The sequence below is a fragment of the Zea mays genome, chromosome 1 (assembly GCF_902167145.1).
Source record: "Zea mays cultivar B73 chromosome 1, Zm-B73-REFERENCE-NAM-5.0, whole genome shotgun sequence".
In the NCBI taxonomy this organism is placed as follows: Eukaryota; Viridiplantae; Streptophyta; class Magnoliopsida; order Poales; family Poaceae; genus Zea; species Zea mays.
The window spans coordinates 150,847,775-150,864,934 of NC_050096.1; the positions used below are offsets into that span (position 1 = coordinate 150,847,775).

General features: G+C 46.0%; 1 protein-coding gene across 5 annotated transcripts; it reads right to left on the reverse strand.

The window, feature by feature from the left end:
* Nucleotides 1-5,528: 5,528 nt before the first annotated feature.
* LOC100282809 (uncharacterized) lies at nt 5,529-15,120 on the reverse strand. 5 transcript variants are annotated; one of them, XM_008678668.4, is made up of 9 exons: nt 14,771-15,001; nt 13,405-13,581; nt 12,975-13,051; nt 12,365-12,565; nt 12,182-12,253; nt 6,543-6,658; nt 6,382-6,448; nt 6,184-6,290; nt 5,529-6,113 (listed from the first exon to the last, which is right to left on the reverse strand). In XM_008678668.4, the coding sequence occupies exons 2-9, from the start codon at nt 13,487-13,489 to the stop codon at nt 5,954-5,956; spliced, it is 885 nt and encodes a 294-aa protein (XP_008676890.1). In that variant the 5' UTR covers nt 13,490-13,581; nt 14,771-15,001; the 3' UTR covers nt 5,529-5,953. The 5 variants fall into 5 exon arrangements, with proteins under 5 accessions (XP_008676890.1, XP_008676880.1, NP_001149187.1 ...); XM_008678658.4 differs by having other exon boundaries at nt 13,405-13,627; nt 14,771-14,995; NM_001155715.2 differs by having other exon boundaries at nt 5,532-6,113; nt 14,990-15,120.
* Nucleotides 15,121-17,160: the final 2,040 nt, after the last annotated feature.

A 17,160-nucleotide genomic window follows, 5' to 3' on the forward strand; every position in this document is an offset into this window, starting at 1 on the left:
TGTCGTAGTAGACCATCTCTTTGATGCGCCTTGTTTTCTTCTTCCTCCCATCTTTTCTTTTGTGGCTCGACCCGAGTCAGTAGGCTTGTCCTCCTTTGGATCACTGACAAAGGACTCCTTCTCCTTATCGTTGACCACCATCCCCTTGCCCTTAGGATCCATCTCTTCGGGTGATTAGTCCCTTTCTTGAAGAGAACGGCTCCGATACCAATTGAGAGCACCTAGAGGGGGGGTGAATAGGTGATCCTGTAAAAACTTGAAACTTAATCCGCAAAACTTGATTAGGAGTTAGCACGAATAAGCCAAGTGGCTAGAGAGGAGAACTTGCACAACACGATAACCACAAAGAGATCAACACAGAGATGGCACAGTGGTTTATCCCGTGGTTCGGCCAAGTACAACACTTGCCTACTCCACGTTGTGGCGTCCCACCGGACGAGGGTTGCAATCAACCCCTTTCAAGCGGTCCAAAGACCCACTTGAATACCACGGTGTTTTGCTTTCACTCTAATATATCCCGCTTGCGAGGAATCTCCACAACTTGGAGCCTCTCGCCCTTACACTTTGAAGTTCACAAAGAAGCACGGAGTAAGGGAGGGATGAGCAACGCACACAAGACACGAAATCAGAGTACCAACACGCACACAAGTCACAACAAGAGCTCACAACACAACCCGGCGAGTTCACAACTCAAATGGAGCTCTAGTTGCTATCACAAAGAATCAAATGCGCGGAATCGAAGTCTTGGTGCTTAGGAATGCTTAGAGAATGTTTGGTGTGTTCCTCCATGCGCATAGGGGTCCCTTTTATAGCCCCAAGGCAGCTAGGAGCCGTTGAGAGCATTTCAAGAAGGCAATTCTTGCCTTCTGTCGCCTGGCGCACCGGACAGTCCGGTGCACCACCGGACACTGTCCGGTGCGGATCTCTTTCCTTATTTGGCGAAGCCGACCATTGCAGTCTTGGAGCCGTTGGCGCACCGGACACTATCCGGTGCACACCAGACAGTCCGGTGCACCATCCGACCGTTGGCACTTGCCACGCGTCGCGCGCGGATTCCGCGGCCGACCGTTGGCCCAGCCGACTGTTGGCTCACCGGACAGTCCGGTGAATTTTAGCCGTACGCCGCCGACGAAGTCCCGAGAGCAGCTAGTTGACGGATGCCAGCCTGGCGCACCGGACACTGTCCGGTGCACCACCGGACAGTCCGGTGCACCCAGACTAAGCAGACTCTTGGCTGCTTCGAGCCACTCTTTTTCAATTGCATTTTCTCTGATTCTAACACTTAGACAAACATGTTAGTACACAAAAACCAATGTACTAAGTCAAGAATCATACCTTTGTATTGATTTGCACCTTATCCATCATTTGACATAGTTTATCACTTAAGCACTTGTGTTGGACACTAAATCACCAAAATACTTAGAAATGGCCCAAGGGCACATTTCCCTTTCAGAGTGCCGACTCTTCGATACCTCGGGAAAAATTGGAGGAATCTTCTAAACCTTGCTTTACATTCCGCACTTAATTCAAGCATTTTACATTGTGTATTTGTTTAGCAAGTATTTGAAGTATTGTCTTAGCATTGTTGTATTTCTAGTATTATTATCTTAGTGCTAGTTGTTGGGGTAAAGTTGGGCTCTTGCTTAGCTCTTGCTTAGGTTTTAATTAGTGTTGATTTTTAGAGAAGCCCAATTCACCCCCTCTTGGGCATCATGATCCTTTCAGCCTCCAACGGCTCCTAGCTGTCTTGGAGCTATAAAAGGGACTCCTAGGCGCATGGAGGAGTGACCCAAGCTTTCAAGAAACATTCTAAGACTCCAAGACTCCAACTTCACGCATTCGATTCTTTGAGATAGTGACTTGAGCTCCATTTGAGTTGTGAACTCCGTGCGTTGTGTTTTGAGCTCAAGTTGTGACTTGTGTGCGTGATTGTGATGTGGATTTGAGTCTTGTGTGTGTTGCTCTCCCCTCCCTTACTTCTGTGCTTCTTTTGTGATCATCATTGTAAGGGCGAGAGGCTCCAAGTTGTGGAGATTCCTCGCAAACGGGAGAAAGAATAAGAAAGGAAAAAACCATGGTATTCAAGTTGATCATCGGATCACTTGAAAGGGGTTGGGTGCAACCCTCGTCCATTGGGACGTCACAACGTGGAAGTAGGCAAGAGTTACTTGGCCGAACCACGGGATAAAAATCGTGTGTCTCTTGTGTGCTTTCTCTTTGATTGTCTATGTTCACAAGAGCTCGTTTCAAGCTACTTAGCCATTCTAACTTTAATAACTAAGTTTTGTGGCTATTAGTGTTGAATTTTACAGGATCACCTATTCACCCCCCTCTAGGTGCTCTCAATATATTGCTAGGGTTTGAAGATATTTTATTTTTCGTAATTATCCCATTAATAAAATTAAAAGTAATTTCAAAAAAGGCTGAAATTGTTTTTAATATCTGAAAAATATCTCGAAGGCTCCAAAAATTCTAGAAAACATTCTAGACATGATTTGGCACCCAATGAACTCAAAAAACATATTTAAAACTTTTGTAAATGTTTTTAGTACCTCAAATAAATAGATTTTGAATTTCGAAAAATAGAAAAATATTCAGACAATATGAAAATTTACGGGGAACTTCTACAAGACAAATTAACATGTTTCAAAAACTTCTTGCACTTGGAAATACTATGCAACAGCATGAATGCAATAACCATGATACTTTTGGGGCTTACGCCAACATAGAACAAAATAACTCTTCTATTGTTTTAATAAAGGGAAAAGAAAAGTGAAGAAAGGAAAGTGTAACACCTGAATTTTGAGTATAGAGCAAAGAAAATTTTATACCCCAAAATTCAGGGTGTTACAATTACTTACTCTTTATTAACATTCAAAGCATTGTGATATGATGAGTCATTTATGTAATCGTTGTGTACGTGGATTTCTGATCCTGACACGTTCATGGTTTGCATTCGGTTTACCTTCCAAAACCGGGTGTGACATAAGTGGTATCAAAGCCTTGCTGGCCGTAGGACTGCTAGCCTAGAGTAGCATTGGCCGTTTTAAGAACTTATTGACTATTACTTCACCTAATCCTTTATGCTACTTCAAAACATTAGTTACATAGACTAATTCTATGTTGTGCTCCTATATACTCCCTTGCCAAAAGTATTTTATTCGAGTATGGTCTATACTTTTCTTAATCTACTCGATCTACCCTCCTCTTGTGCTTGCGACATCTTTGTAGATGCCCCTGACCATAACCTTCTTGTCTTTTGGGATTCTTTTCTCTTCCGTCATTAAATTGTTTCCATTTGGCAAGCTCGATTCCTTTGGTATTGACATGCCCGTATCCCTGAATTCTTCAATACTCTTGTTTGAAATAGTTGCCTCTGAATTTCTACTGCCTACTTAAACATTTCAGTTTATATGTCCATGATCTTCCTGTCTTTTGAGACCCTTTCCTATTATGTTGTTAAGTCGCTATCTCTAACCAATTTTTACTCTTTTGGTCTTGGTGTGTTCGTATCCTTGAATCTTGCATACTCTTCTTTTTATAAATGATTACCTTTATACCCCAATGACTACTTAAAACATTTCAGTTTACATGTACTTGACCACCCTTGTTTCTTGATGATCCATGAGCAATCATTTTATTTCGCACATTCTTAGTGATCTCGTCGTTCTCTTATAACATCCCTCGGTAATGAATTTTTACTTCAGCCAACCTATTGGAGCGCTACCTATCTTACCCTTGATACTTTTCTTCACTTCGTCACTTAACGAGTCTTGACTGAACTCTATCATTTGTTATGCTTTTCATTATTATCATCTTTACCATTGACATATATTTATTTTTTTTATTTTTATTAAGAAATATATGGTCTATAGTTTCTTTTAAATTTCTATTTAAGAAGGCTATCGAAGTTTTAAGCGCTTAGAGCTTTGGTATAAAAATATAAATGTGCTTACATTTAAAATGATCAATTGAAAAATAAATAAATAAGTTGTAAAATTATGATCATTAGAAAGGGTATTTGTTTATTGATTTTGACATATAATGAGACAAATACTTTGAATAATATCATAAATGGATACTTTACAGCAGTAAAACATCAAAAGTATGGTCATAACCAATGACAACATTGTGGCGAACATGAGAGTCAAGGCACTCGAAGACGTTGTAGCGCTGTCCATGGTGACCATGATGGTATATCGGGCCACGATGAACTCCACAAACATGGCAAAGAGCATTGTACATAACACGAACGGTGTGTGAAGGCAAGTGAAGTCCTGTCATGCGTACCAGTTGTTCTCCTTGTTCTTGAGAACAAAAGCCTTGATAACGTTCTAAAGTAAAAGGTAAAAGGACAAGTGATTAGAAAAAAATGTCACTTTCATTGACCTATGAGATGTATTTGTACATGTGAATGGATGTCTTGAACAGACACTTATTAGAAAGAGAACAATTTAAGAAGGGACAATAATGACAATAGTTAGATGAAAGGACATGTCCCATCAAAGCATGATTGGCTAGCTAATCTTATCTTTAATTGCTTTTTTAATACATGAGATCATCACTTAAAAAGATGTCTTTAATTGTTTTTGTTTTGTGAGCACTCAAAACTCATACTTCATGTGATCATAGCTGGACGAAATACTCATGATTTAATAACCCGCTCAACTCGACTCGTTAGTGGCTCGGCTCGTTTTAATTTTATAGCGAGCAGAGCTAGCATTCTAGCTTGGTTCTCTAATGAGTCAGCTTGGGCCAGCTAATGAGTTAGCTCGCGAGCATGGCAAGCCAAGTCAAGCCACCACAAGTTCGTCTAGTCATCGGTGTCACCACGTCTCTCATTGTCTTGTTCTCTCGTAGTTATGATATATGATATAGACATCTGTAGATGTGACATGTGATTAAATTTTGCATTATCGCATGGCTACATACTTGCATTGCATATTTAATATTTGATTATTGGTTGTGGTTTTGTGAACTTGTGGTTGCTAGCAGCATACAACATTAATATTATGCAATGAAATGTTACATATTTATGAAATGGATGATGGATTGCTCTATTATGATGTTTGTTGCTATTTTGTTATAATAAGGGCTTGTAAATCTGTAACTCTAAGACTATCTCTAACAACTTATTCATCATATCTCATATCCTATCTCCTATTTCAAACTTCACTCTGCGAACAGTATAGTCTACAGTGCAAAACAATGTTTTAGATAACCATATGAGTAACACGATCTAATGCATATTTAGTTGTTCGATTTAATATTGGAAGTTAGAACCTAGGACGATAATAATTTTATAATGATTTTAGATTTAAAGTGTTAAACACTTAAACTGTGGTTGTGTTTTTTATCATGTATTTGTTTACGTAGATCCTTATGTTTAGTTGGTGTGGCTCACGAGCCTAACGAGCTAGCTCGAGCTCTCTAATGAGTCGAGCCGAGCTAGAAGTTTAGCTCGTTAGTATAACGAGTCGAGCTGAGCTAGATGTTTGCAGATAAAGATAGGATACTAAATACTCGGATACATCTCAAACCGGATTAAATTCAAATACGAACAGATAATATCCGTACCATTTACATCCTTTTGTACCATTTACATTCTTAATAGAAGGCGAACGCCTTTTCATCTCAACCGACAACAGATCGTTCGTCACACCAGAGCAATATTACTTCGTGTAAAAGTGCTCGCACACCTACATTTCAAGAATGCTGGCATTATTCTTGTTGTAGACTATATACATTTCAAGCAAATGTTACTGTCCCAAACATGTTACCTTCGTAATCATCCTATATAATAAGAACTGCAGAATGATCGTCTCAACCTGCTTTACAAGGAGCCTCTGCTGTAGTATCTACGAGATAGTTAATACATAGTGTTGCTCAGTTGCCCCTGCGCCTCCAAAATGGTGTTTTTTTTTCTACATCAAACATAATTATTGGAGGCAAATCAAGTAGCATAGGCTGGGAAATCATGTAGCTCATCCTGATCGGGGATGATGGAAATCTGAGCTTCTTTTGGAAGCGAGTCATCCTCCGCGCTGGATTCCGCTCTAGCAGGCAACTCATTGCAGTGGATGGAGAGGGTTCGTTTTTCTTCCTGGAATAACCTGCAAGCAGAACAAAGATAGTTAGTTTGGGTCCTACAAATGTATCGCCTAGGAGAATGCTAGCACTTACGGGTTTTTGCAAAGCATGGGACTTTGAATCGTTACAACATATCTGCAGGAAGAGATCTCCTTGACTGAACTAATCAGTACAGTAGGCTCCGAGCAGACAAATCTAACCTGTAGGACAAAGGCAGGGTGTGCACAGTTAAATGCACTGACATGGTGATTATGTGCTTTAGTTGATAGACTTGTATTGTTTCTTTCTCACCTCTGTCTCCCGCGGAATATCTGTGAGATCGCATACAGTCCCATTTGTATACAAGTGAACATGATACCTGAAACAAAACAGGAACAGAATATATCCATTCAAGACTGAGGAACACACTATGTTGTTTCTCTTCTGACTTTCAGGAGAGTTCAGTACAGCACCTCTGAGATATATCTTTCACATGATGGTCATCGTCAACTAACTCAGAAGTGATATTTTCATGGTATGCAGCAGTCGCGTCGTCATCGAATTCGCCTAGAACAAATTCTTGGATAACCTTCAACAAAATAAACAAAGTTTACACAGCAATTCTGATAGCTCTAGCAACTTTTGACTGCACATGTGGTAATGCCAATAAAACTGAAGGTACAGTTACTATTATTCAAAATAAAGGCACGGTATATCCTTTTCTCCACATTGAAATGTCAAGGACCCCGGGGCCCAAGGTAGCAGGGCCTCGACTATGAAGATCGTAGTCGCGGTCCGTGGTCGCCGGCCGGGTTATACCCCCACGCCGCCGTACCCCGTCGGCTGGGTTATGCCCCCTGGCCACCGGGTTAGATGAGAGAGGAGGAAGAGATTGGATAGGTAATTTCTAATTTAATTCCTCTCCTTGCGGTACAGGGTATATATGGCCCTTGGCCCAACAATCTTTCCTAAACTTAAGGACTAATAATAGGAGGCAACAATCAAATCTCCTAATTTCTCTCCTAGCCCAACTATCTTTCCTAAACTTAAGGAACTAATAATAGAAGGTAGCAATCAAATCTCCTAGCCACTTTCGGTGGTCCTTTCCTTAACCAAGCGCTCGGCGCGCTCAGCAGCCCGGCGCACGTCACACGCCCGACGGCGTCTAGTGTACGTGCGCCCCCACATGACATCTCTCCCCTCCTCAAGAGGCAGATCGTCCTCGAGCTGGAACTGAGGGTAGTGCACGGTGAAGGTGTCGACGTCCTCCCAGGTGGCTGATGTTGGCGAGGTACCCTTCCAGCGAATAAGCACCTGGCGCACCCCTCGGGCCAAGCGTGTCTTGACAGCACACTCTAGTTCAGGCACCACCACGCCATGGTGGACCATCGGTAGGGGCGGTGTAGCTTGTGGTTCCGAGCCCTGGAACTTCTTGAGGAGGCCGACGTGGAAGACGTCGTGCAGGCGAGCTTGGGGCGGCAGATCAAGGCGAACCGCGACTTCGTTGATGAGTTCGACGACGCGGTACGGCCCGTAGAAGCGAGGCTTCAGCTTGTCACCGACGTAGGAGGCATGGACGCCGTGGGGCGCTGCCGCAGGCAAAGGAGGACCCAATCACCGACTTGGTGAACGACCTGCCGGTGTCCCCGATCATAGTGGCGCTTTTGGAGCGCCTGAGCTTGCAGCAGCCGGGCGCGGATGTCCTCTAGAAACTCGGCACGTTCCTCCATGGTCTTAGCCACCGCAGCCACCCGCGTCTCGCCTGGCTCATAAGACCGGATGGATGGAGGATCGCGGCCGTAGACGACGTGGAATGGCGTCTCCCACAGCGACGACTGGTAGGCTGTGTTGAAGACGTACTCCGCCCAAGGGAGCCAGCGCAGCCACTCACGCGGCCGATCACCTGTAAGACACCGCAGGTACATGATGATGACCCGATTAGCTAACTCCGACTAGCCATCGGATTGGGGTGGAAAGTCGTCGTCATCTGCAGCTTGGTGCCGCTCAAGCGCATCAACTCGCGCCAGAAGTTGGAGGTGAACACCGTGTCGCGATCCGACACGATGGACTGTGGCACACCGTGGAGGCGCACGATGTCGACGAAGAAGGCGTGAGCCAGACTCTCGGCGGAGTACGGGTGCGCAAGGGGAATGAAGTGGCAGTATTTGCTGAAGTTGTCCACCACCATCAAGATGACAGACTTGCCCCGAACGCGCGGCAGCGCCTCGACGAAGACCATGGCAATGTCCGTCCAAACCCCTTGCGGCACGGATAGCGGTAGAAGGAGGCCAGCCGGCTGTAGGTGTTCGGATTTGTAGCGTTGACACGTGGGGCATGCACGAACCATATCCTGCACCAACTTCTTCATGTTAGGAAAATGGAAGTCGCGCCGCAGTCAGTGCAGGGTACGTTGCACGCCTTTGTGCCCCTCCTCGTGGACGGCCACCATGATTTCCTGAAGGAGGGCGAACGAGGGTGGGACGTACAGCCGCCCGTTGTACTGCACCATCCCATCCACCACTGCCCATGGCAGTGTTCGCGAGCCGGCGTGGATTTCCTCACGCAAGGCGACGAGAGCCGGATCGGACTCCTGTTGCTGACGAAGCCGCTCAATGAAGTCGAAGCGAGGTGCGGACAGCACCAAGACCGCGTCGTCCTCTGGCGTGTCCCGGCACGACAGGGCGTCAGCCACGTCGTTGGTGTGCCCCGGCTTGTACTCGACGGCGAAGTCGAAGCCCAACAGTTTCCCCACCCAGTGGTGTTGGGGAATCGTCGAGAGGCGCTGGTCGAGAAGATACTTGAGGCTGTAGTGATCAGTCTTAACGATGAAGCGTCGCCCCCATAAATATGGCCTCCAGTGGCGCACTGCGTGCACTAGGCCGATCAGTTCGCACTCATACGCGGCGAGCGCACAATGACGAGGCGCCACCGGTCGGCTTAAGAAGGCTATGGGGTGGCTGTCCTAGACCAGCACCGCCCCAAAGCCATGTGACGAGGCGTCACACTCGACGTTGAATGTCTTGGAGAAGTACGGCATGGCGAGGACCAGGGCCAAGGTCACCGCATTCTTGAGGGTGGCAAGCGCGATAGTGGCCTCGTCCGACCATGAGAACCCATCCTTCTTGAGGAGGGCGGTGAGCGGGGCGGCGATGGTGCCGTAGTTGTGCATGAACTTGCGGTAGTAGCCCGCCAAGCCGAGGAAGCCCCGAATCGCCCGTGCAGAACGTGGACGCGGCCAGTCCCACACTGCCTGCACCTTGGCCGGGTCCATGGCGACGCCCGCGACGAAGACGATGTGTCCCAGGTACGCGACCAACGAGGTGGCGAACACACACTTGGTGCGTTTGAGGAAGAGCTGGTGACGCCTCAGCTCTCCGAAGACCGCACGGATATGACGCAGATGGTCCGCCCATGTCTGGTTGTATATCAGAATGTCGTCAAAAAAGACGAGGACAAAGCGACGAAGAAACGGCCGGAGGATGTCATTCATCAGCGCCTGGAACGTGGCCGGGGTGTTGCACAGCCCGAAAGCCATGACCAGGAACTCGTAGAGGCCGTCATGTGTCTGGAAGGCGGTCTTGTGGATGTCGGTCGGCCGCATGCAGACCTGGTGGTAGCCGGAACGGAGGTCGAGCTTGGTGAAGAAGCGCGCCCCATGGAGCTCGTCTAGCAACTCGTCGACCACCGGAATGGGGAAGGCGTCCTTGACCATGAGCGCATTGAGCGCCCTATAGTCGACGCAGAAACACCACAACCCATCCGGTTTCTTGACGAGGATGACCGGGGACGAGAAGGAGTCGATGCGTCTAATGATGCCTTGCTCGATGATGGTGACACATTGCCTCTCCAACTCGTCCTTGTGGGCTACCGGGTACCGGTACAAGCGAACGGCTACCGGCAGCGCGCCCAGCTTGAGGACGATGTCGTGGTCGCGTGCGCGCTGTGGTGGCAGTCCCGTCGGCTTGGAGAAGACGTCGGCGAAGGCAGACAACAACTCCTCCAGGAGGGCTGCTGAGGACGCGATGGTGGAGAGGAGCGGCCCCTGGCGCGGCGACGTCCGACCAGCGGACCTTCCTGTCCTGGCGGGTGAATACCAAGGTCCAGGAGGTGAAGTCCCAGACTATGGGCCCAAGGGTGACCATCCACTGCGTGCGGAGAACTAGATCATATCCGATGAGTGGCATAACATAGAGGTCGACGTGGAAGTCTTCCCCGACGATGGAGATGGGCGCCTGACGGAGCACGCCTGGGCACGAGATGCGCTCGCCATTCGCCACTGTGGCGGTTAAGCGCGGGTTGAGGTGGACCTCCAGGCCGGTATGACGTGCGGCGTCCTCGGCGATGAAGTTATGAGTGGAGCCAGTGTCGAGGAGAGCAGTGAATGAGGCAGCACCCACGGACACGCAGACCTGCATCGTGTCACAGATCGGGGCATCTTGATCCACCTCGCCGACCGCGTCCCCGTCGTCCGCGATCTCCACACCGCCTATGTAGAAGGTACGGCGGCACACACGATTGTGGCCTCTGGAATAGGGCTCATTGCAATTGTAGCACAAGCCAAGGCGTCGTCGTTCCGCCTGCTCTTCTGGAGAGAGACGTTTTCGCCTGTTGACCCCTGCCCCTGGCTGGCAGAGCTGGAAGCGCCGGCTGTGGTGCAGGCAGAGACGGGAGCACGAAGGCCTGGGGTGTCGGCCGCGGTGCTGGCGGGGATAGTAGCGCGCGCGGAGCGGCCTTGGCCGGTGTAGCTGCCACCCTGTCGAGCTCCATCAGCTCCACCTGGAGTGCAACACTCATAGCCGCCGCGAGGATCTCGGGGTTGTGGATGCAGGAGTCCCCCGATGAAGAGTTGGACGCGTTGGGCTTCCACCAAACGACCAGCACGCGAAAGGAGGGCTTGGAAGCGGTTGGAGTACTCTACCGTCTCCGTGTGTCGGCACTCCAACAACTCGAACAAGGGCGCCGAACGCAGGGGCGGCCCAAACCTCAAATTGAGGAGCTCTTTGAAGCAGTCCTAGTGAGGCGTGCCTTCATCTTCCTGGAGCTGGATGTACCATAGTTGGGCGACGTCTTCTAAGTTGTAGGATGCCATCCAAATGCGCTCCTCCGCCATGGTGCGCTGTTGTCTGAAATACGACTCACACTTACTGATGAAGAGCATGGGATCAGTCTTGCCATTGTAGCGGGGAAAACCGAGCCTCTGGAACTTGAGTGGACGATCGAGATCGCGCTGGCCCTCGGTGTGGCCGCCGCTAACTGGTGACGACGAGGTGGCCTGTTCCTTCATGCCCGCCATGTCGGCCTTCATGGCCGTCATGTTTGCGGTCAAGTCCAGCAGCTTCTTCATGACATCGGCAAGGGTGGGCTGATCTCCCATGGCCGACGATGCAATGGAGGACGATGGGGAAGGAGGTGGGTGCGGTGGGTGGACAGAGGGTGTGTATGCGGTGGCGGATTGGGATTGAGACGCAGATCGCCGGACTCGTGATACCAGGTTGTCAAGGACCTCGGGGCCCAAGGTAGCAGGGCCTCGACTACGAAGATCGTAGTCACGGTCCGTGGCCGCCAGCAGGGTTATACCCGCACGCCGCTGTACCCCGTCGGCTGGGTTATGCCCCCTGGCCGCCGACTTAGATGAGAGAGGAGGAAGAGATTGGATAGGTAATTTCTTTCTTATTCCTCTCCCTGCGGTACAGAGTATATATGGCCCTTGGCCCAACAATCTTTCCTAAACTTAAGGACTAATAATAGGAGGCAACAATCAAATCTCCTAATTTCTCTCCTAGTTCAACTATCTTTCCTAAACTTAAGGAACTAATAATAGAAGGTACCAATCAAATCTCCTAGCCACTTTCGGTGGTCCTTTCCTTAACCAAGTGCTCAGCGCGCTCAACAGCCCGGGGCACGTCACGCGCCCGACGGCGTCTAGTGTACGTGCGCCCCCACATGACATGAAACTAAGTACAGAACTTGCTTCTCCATTTGAAGCTAGCAATTCTTGCACCGGAACATCCCAAGATTTGTTTGAGGTGATGGATAGACAGAATAACAAAAGATGTTACGATTACAGGCCTGGGAAAAAAGCCAAATTTATTGAAGGAGAAAAAACTCTTACCTTATCGTCGTCTACATGGACCTGTCTGATTTTCCCATGATAACAGAATTCATACGACCACCAACCTTCATGCTGTGCCAAAATAAATAGTAATCAGTTTTTTAGGCATTGCTTACCAGGTACACATGTACATGACTGAAAATGCACTGCATGCCCATGCATAAGAAAGAACTGTACACTCACCCTGTAGAAGCACTGGTCCTTGAGAACCTCAAGTAACTCATCTGGCTCCTTTGGCTTAATTCTCCTTTCACTTTCTATTATAACATTAGTTGCATTTTGCGGAAGCATTGACTTCATGGTTTTAGTTTCTTCAACTGGTAGAAAGCATTTATAACGTTTCCCATCATGACTAGCCATTGGTACCGATTCTTGACCATTCTCCTGTTGAACACACCGTAATCATCTCTACTTCAGATAAAAAGGATCCGGGTTTGAATTATGCTAAGCAGTAATCTCCAGATAAAATGTAAAATTCCAATACACTTTTTTCTAAAAGCGTGAAATTCACATGATTTAGCATAAACATGGTAAGTTCGCATTGCCTGATTTACAGTCAACTGTCTTTTGCAGCCAATGACCACTGTAGTAAAGTCAACAATGATTTGTATTTTTATAGTAAGAGTTCAAAAACTGCCGGTAAACTTTAAGTAAATTCAATTACAGTTCACTAGAACCTAATACCCATACAACCAGTCGGCCATATGTAATCAGCAATGAAATTAAGAACAAAAGAAAAATCTTGCTTTGTTACAAACAAAGCTCGGAAGGACAAACCCATTAGAAATCTTACTGGATGGAATGGTGAATCAACAGGATGGAATTCGACGCGGTAACTTGGCTCACGCGAACTCCGCCCAAATGGCACACCTGACAATCAACACCCAGTTAAGCTCGTCCAGGGCATATCAGTGTTGAACAAAAGAAAACTAAACAGCAAGCAAGTCTACCAGACCAACCCTCAATCCATATGCACTTTTCAACCACACTACTACAGGCTGCAAGATCTGGGCAAGAATTTATAGCATATGGGTACTGGCCACTAGGCACTAGGTTACCACTAATGTTGTCCTACAACCTTTGTTTTTTTTATTCAACAAGAGAAGCCATCAAGACACATCGATGGAATGGTGGATTCATTGGGTTTGGGGGGGCAAAAACGCGGATAGGGTGGGGGAATTGAATGGCACTAGTGAGATCCAGCGCGGTCCCATGCCGCTCACCTGAAGTGGTGAAGATCTGGTCATTTGCTACAGCACCGGCGACCAGGAGGAAGAGCAGCATGGATACCCAGCCAGCAAAGCCCATCAGAGACGGCAGGTGAGTCTTTGCACCTTGCTTCGAGACCCCTTCCGTGATGACTTCTCGTAGCGTCAGCGTATTCACAGTGAAGTTGAACCCTGGAGTCTAAAGATCCGTGAGGGCATGCGCAGAAACTAGAATAGTCTGAAAAGTGCAAAGTAATTGTGCTTACAAGCTAGCATCAGCAAGCAATTTTAGTATTAATTCATTAATAAAACCTCAAAGAATAAAATGCCATAGCTGATAGTTCAGTATACAAATGGAAGTTCAGATGTCACGAAAGTAATGCAAAAATCTAATATTAAGAGAATAGTGAAAAGGCAATCTAAAGCGGCATCCATACCACAGCACCTGGTGTGGTGTACTCATGTACACCAATGCTTAGTCCTAAATATAATGTATCCTAGAAGCTAGATGGATATGGAAAGCAACAGCAAGCTAATAAGACCTAATAACATGTGATAAAGTGAAAGGGCCTCCGCACATTGGAAGTCCATGGTCTAGGATAGAGGCTATAAACTCCATGACATACACACTGGAAATTGTCTAAGAAGATTAAGACGTGAAGATCCACATTGCAAAGCTTTAAACATAAAGTTCAAGATGAACAGCCAACTTGAATGTATGGTAGCTAGACCAGGAAATCCACTAGGTAACAGCTCCTATCGGTTCATTTCACAATAACATAGGCTTAGAGTATGCATCATTTGGAGGTAGCATTAAATGCAGCCAGATTCCCGACCCAACCTATGTAGGTAATAGAACATAAACATGCCCTAGTAGTTGATTTCATATGCAAAGAAGAAAATCCTTGGTTCACTCAGGTCATGGATGAATATCGAGATACTGGGCAGTGAAGAACACATAACAGTCAATGTACATTGTTTCCTATTGCCGCATTTAGTTTACGTGACTGCTCATGTATATCATCAAACGAACACCTACCTGAGAGGTTCCATATGTGAAAATAATGGTAACCTAGAAGATTACACACATCAGACAAACTTGTGCTAGGTTAGAGTCTTAGAGACACACTGGTCCCCAGCTTAAGGAGCTAAAGGGCATCCGAATCACGAATATGAGCAATGCAAACCCTTGTCAACATGAAAACATAGTAGACCAGAAAATGTCACTAAGATGTAGGTTATGCCTCTGCGCCATCTAGAGGCAACGGCAAATGCAGCCGGATCCCCAATCTAGTTGATTAACATCAGTAACAAATGCGTTGTTCAGATAGTTCTCTGAATAGGCCCGCAGAAAAAAAAGAGACAGCAGCCGCATCCGCACCCACTCGGCCCTCGCACACGCCCTCTACACCCGCACCGAAACGGATCCGCCGTGCAAACTCTGCACGCCGGCGCCGACGGGGAAGCCAGATCCGAACGGCCAAGGAAACCGAAAAGGCTAAGTTTTTCTTCAAACTCGAGCAAGCGCGCAGCTTTGTACGATCAGGCGCCGGGAAAGGAAGTAAGGATCAGAGGTACAGTAGAGGGGAGGGGAACTCACCACGACAGAGATGGAGGAGGACCTGCACCGCCGCCTATTCTCGAGCGTGTGGCCGGTAGTGTTCGGTACTTCGGTGTTCCTGTGGTCCGGGCGTCTGCAGTCTCCGTCTACGCCGAGTTTACGCCTTTGATGAATAGTTTACGTCTTTGATGCATATTTTATGTCTTAGGTGGTCGCTTGCTTCTCAGAGTAACGGGTATGTTTGTTTCGACTTCTCGGTAGCTTTTGGCGGCTGACTACTAAACACTTAGGTTTTCAGTCAACTTTTATTTGAATTATTTTGATGATAATCATCTAAAACTATGTGAATAAAAATTCAGTCGAATCGTCACGAAAGTAGGACTCAGTCACTTTCTAGATCCTAAACCCTATGAACATATTCATCTCTCTCCACACGTAATCCTCACGATACTCAGATTCTCTACACAGTCATATTCTCCTCACAGCTACATTCTCGGAAAACTCGTCAGAAAAAAGTCGAAACAGACAGGTCCAATGTCTATTGGAGCTCTGTATCGCTGCAAGAACGCTAATCTTAAATGTATGCTTGGTTATTTTTATTGAAAGAACGTTCTTTTTGCAAGTAAGGATGAGAAAATTGTCACTCAATTTCAAAACCTGAAGGATTAAAAAGTTATCTTATAATATGTAAGTTTTCTTATGCTATTTAATATTCTTTATCTATATATTTAAGATATTGTCATTAGCCACTTGATATGTAAAACAATTAATACTTTGATATGTTGAGTATTGAATAATATCATCTTATGACATATTCTTTCTTGCATTAGTTATGATCTAGTTTACTAATTGTGTAATGTGTATGTTCAGTTATGTGTTATATACTTTATATGATGTGAAACTACTTCTACGTAATACTATAATAAATTATATATGCCTAAAAGGTAAAGGCTACTAGACTAGGATCTATGTTGCCAAAAAAGTTTGTGCTCTACTAAAAAATTTGAACACTCATCCTCTAAATCTTAGGACTACCCGTGTCCATATGTTAGCTCTCCCTCTTCCTTTGCATGCTTTTCTACGGACCGATGGTAAAAAAACTAAAATTTTCAAAACACACATTCACATTCCACCTAGCCAACACAACACATATGTTTTTATAATTTATACTCTATACTAAGTATAATATAAATATTTTTAGAAAAAACTAAAAAAATTAAAATCAGTCCATATCCACACCTAAGGTCGAGACAGACACGGTGATCATGCTCGAACCGAGCTAAACCGTATCGGCCACATGGCACCTAGCATGCCCGACCCATTTGGATATTTATACCAGTACACTAGTGATGTGCCCATGCAGGCATGCAGCGGTGCAACCAAAACAATGGCCCATGCAGCCAGGCTACCATGTGTCAACGCAACAGCTGTCAGATCATCGATTGAGATATATGGTTTTTTGATTTGGTAAATTTGAGATTAATTAGGTTCCATTCGAGATTGTACTTATTTAATTGAGGAGGAGAGGAGCATGGGCAAGGGCACCTGTCGTGGCATCGTCATCTGTCATGCTTGTGAGACCTGAAATTATGAGGAAGCGAGGAGAACCCATTGCTACCATCCTTGCAAGCCGCTCTAGAGGTTCCATTGCTTACTCTGGTGATGGCAATGCGGAGAGCGGAGGAGGAAGGGGCGACGACAATGGCTAGAGTTTGGTATCACCCAAGCCAGCTCACAAGAGATGACACAATAATTGGAATTGTGGTTTCTTGGTATAAGAAATGTATTTATACGGTTTACATGATAGACACGTTAAGATCGGACACAACGAACAATTCAAATAGAGCACAAATTATCAATAAGATTTGAAATGTGTTTGAACAAATATCTCATTAAATTAAATCTACCTATGTCATATATAGAAACTATAACAACGCACAATCTACCTAATTGAGAGCACCTAGAGGGGGTGAATAGGTGATCCTGTAATACTTTCTCTAAACAACACAAACTTGGTTTAATACTTTAGTTAGAATAAATAAGACCAAGTTTGAGAGTAGAGAAGAAGAGAGAAGTTCCTTTCCCTTGATTGCTCTATCAAGATATAATTTAGACTTATAGCAATATTACAAGTGAGAAGATGGAAGTTGGAAGAAATAAAAATTTTAATAAAGTGAATGGCACAAGAGACAAGACAAATTTTTATCTCG

Excerpts from the sequence above, each read along its gene's own strand:
- LOC100282809 (XM_008678668.4), bottom strand. The coding sequence starts at position 13,489 with ATGGGCTTTGCTGGCTGGGTATCCATGCTGCTCTTCCTCCTGGTCGCC. Across the intron at positions 12,566-12,974 it reads TTGATTCACCATTCCATCCA|GAGAATGGTCAAGAATCGGT; the intron begins GTAAGATTTCTA and ends TGTGTTCAACAG. Across the intron at positions 6,659-12,181 it reads TCCATGTAGACGACGATAAG|GTTATCCAAGAATTTGTTCT; the intron begins GTAAGAGTTTTT and ends ATTTTGTTGAAG.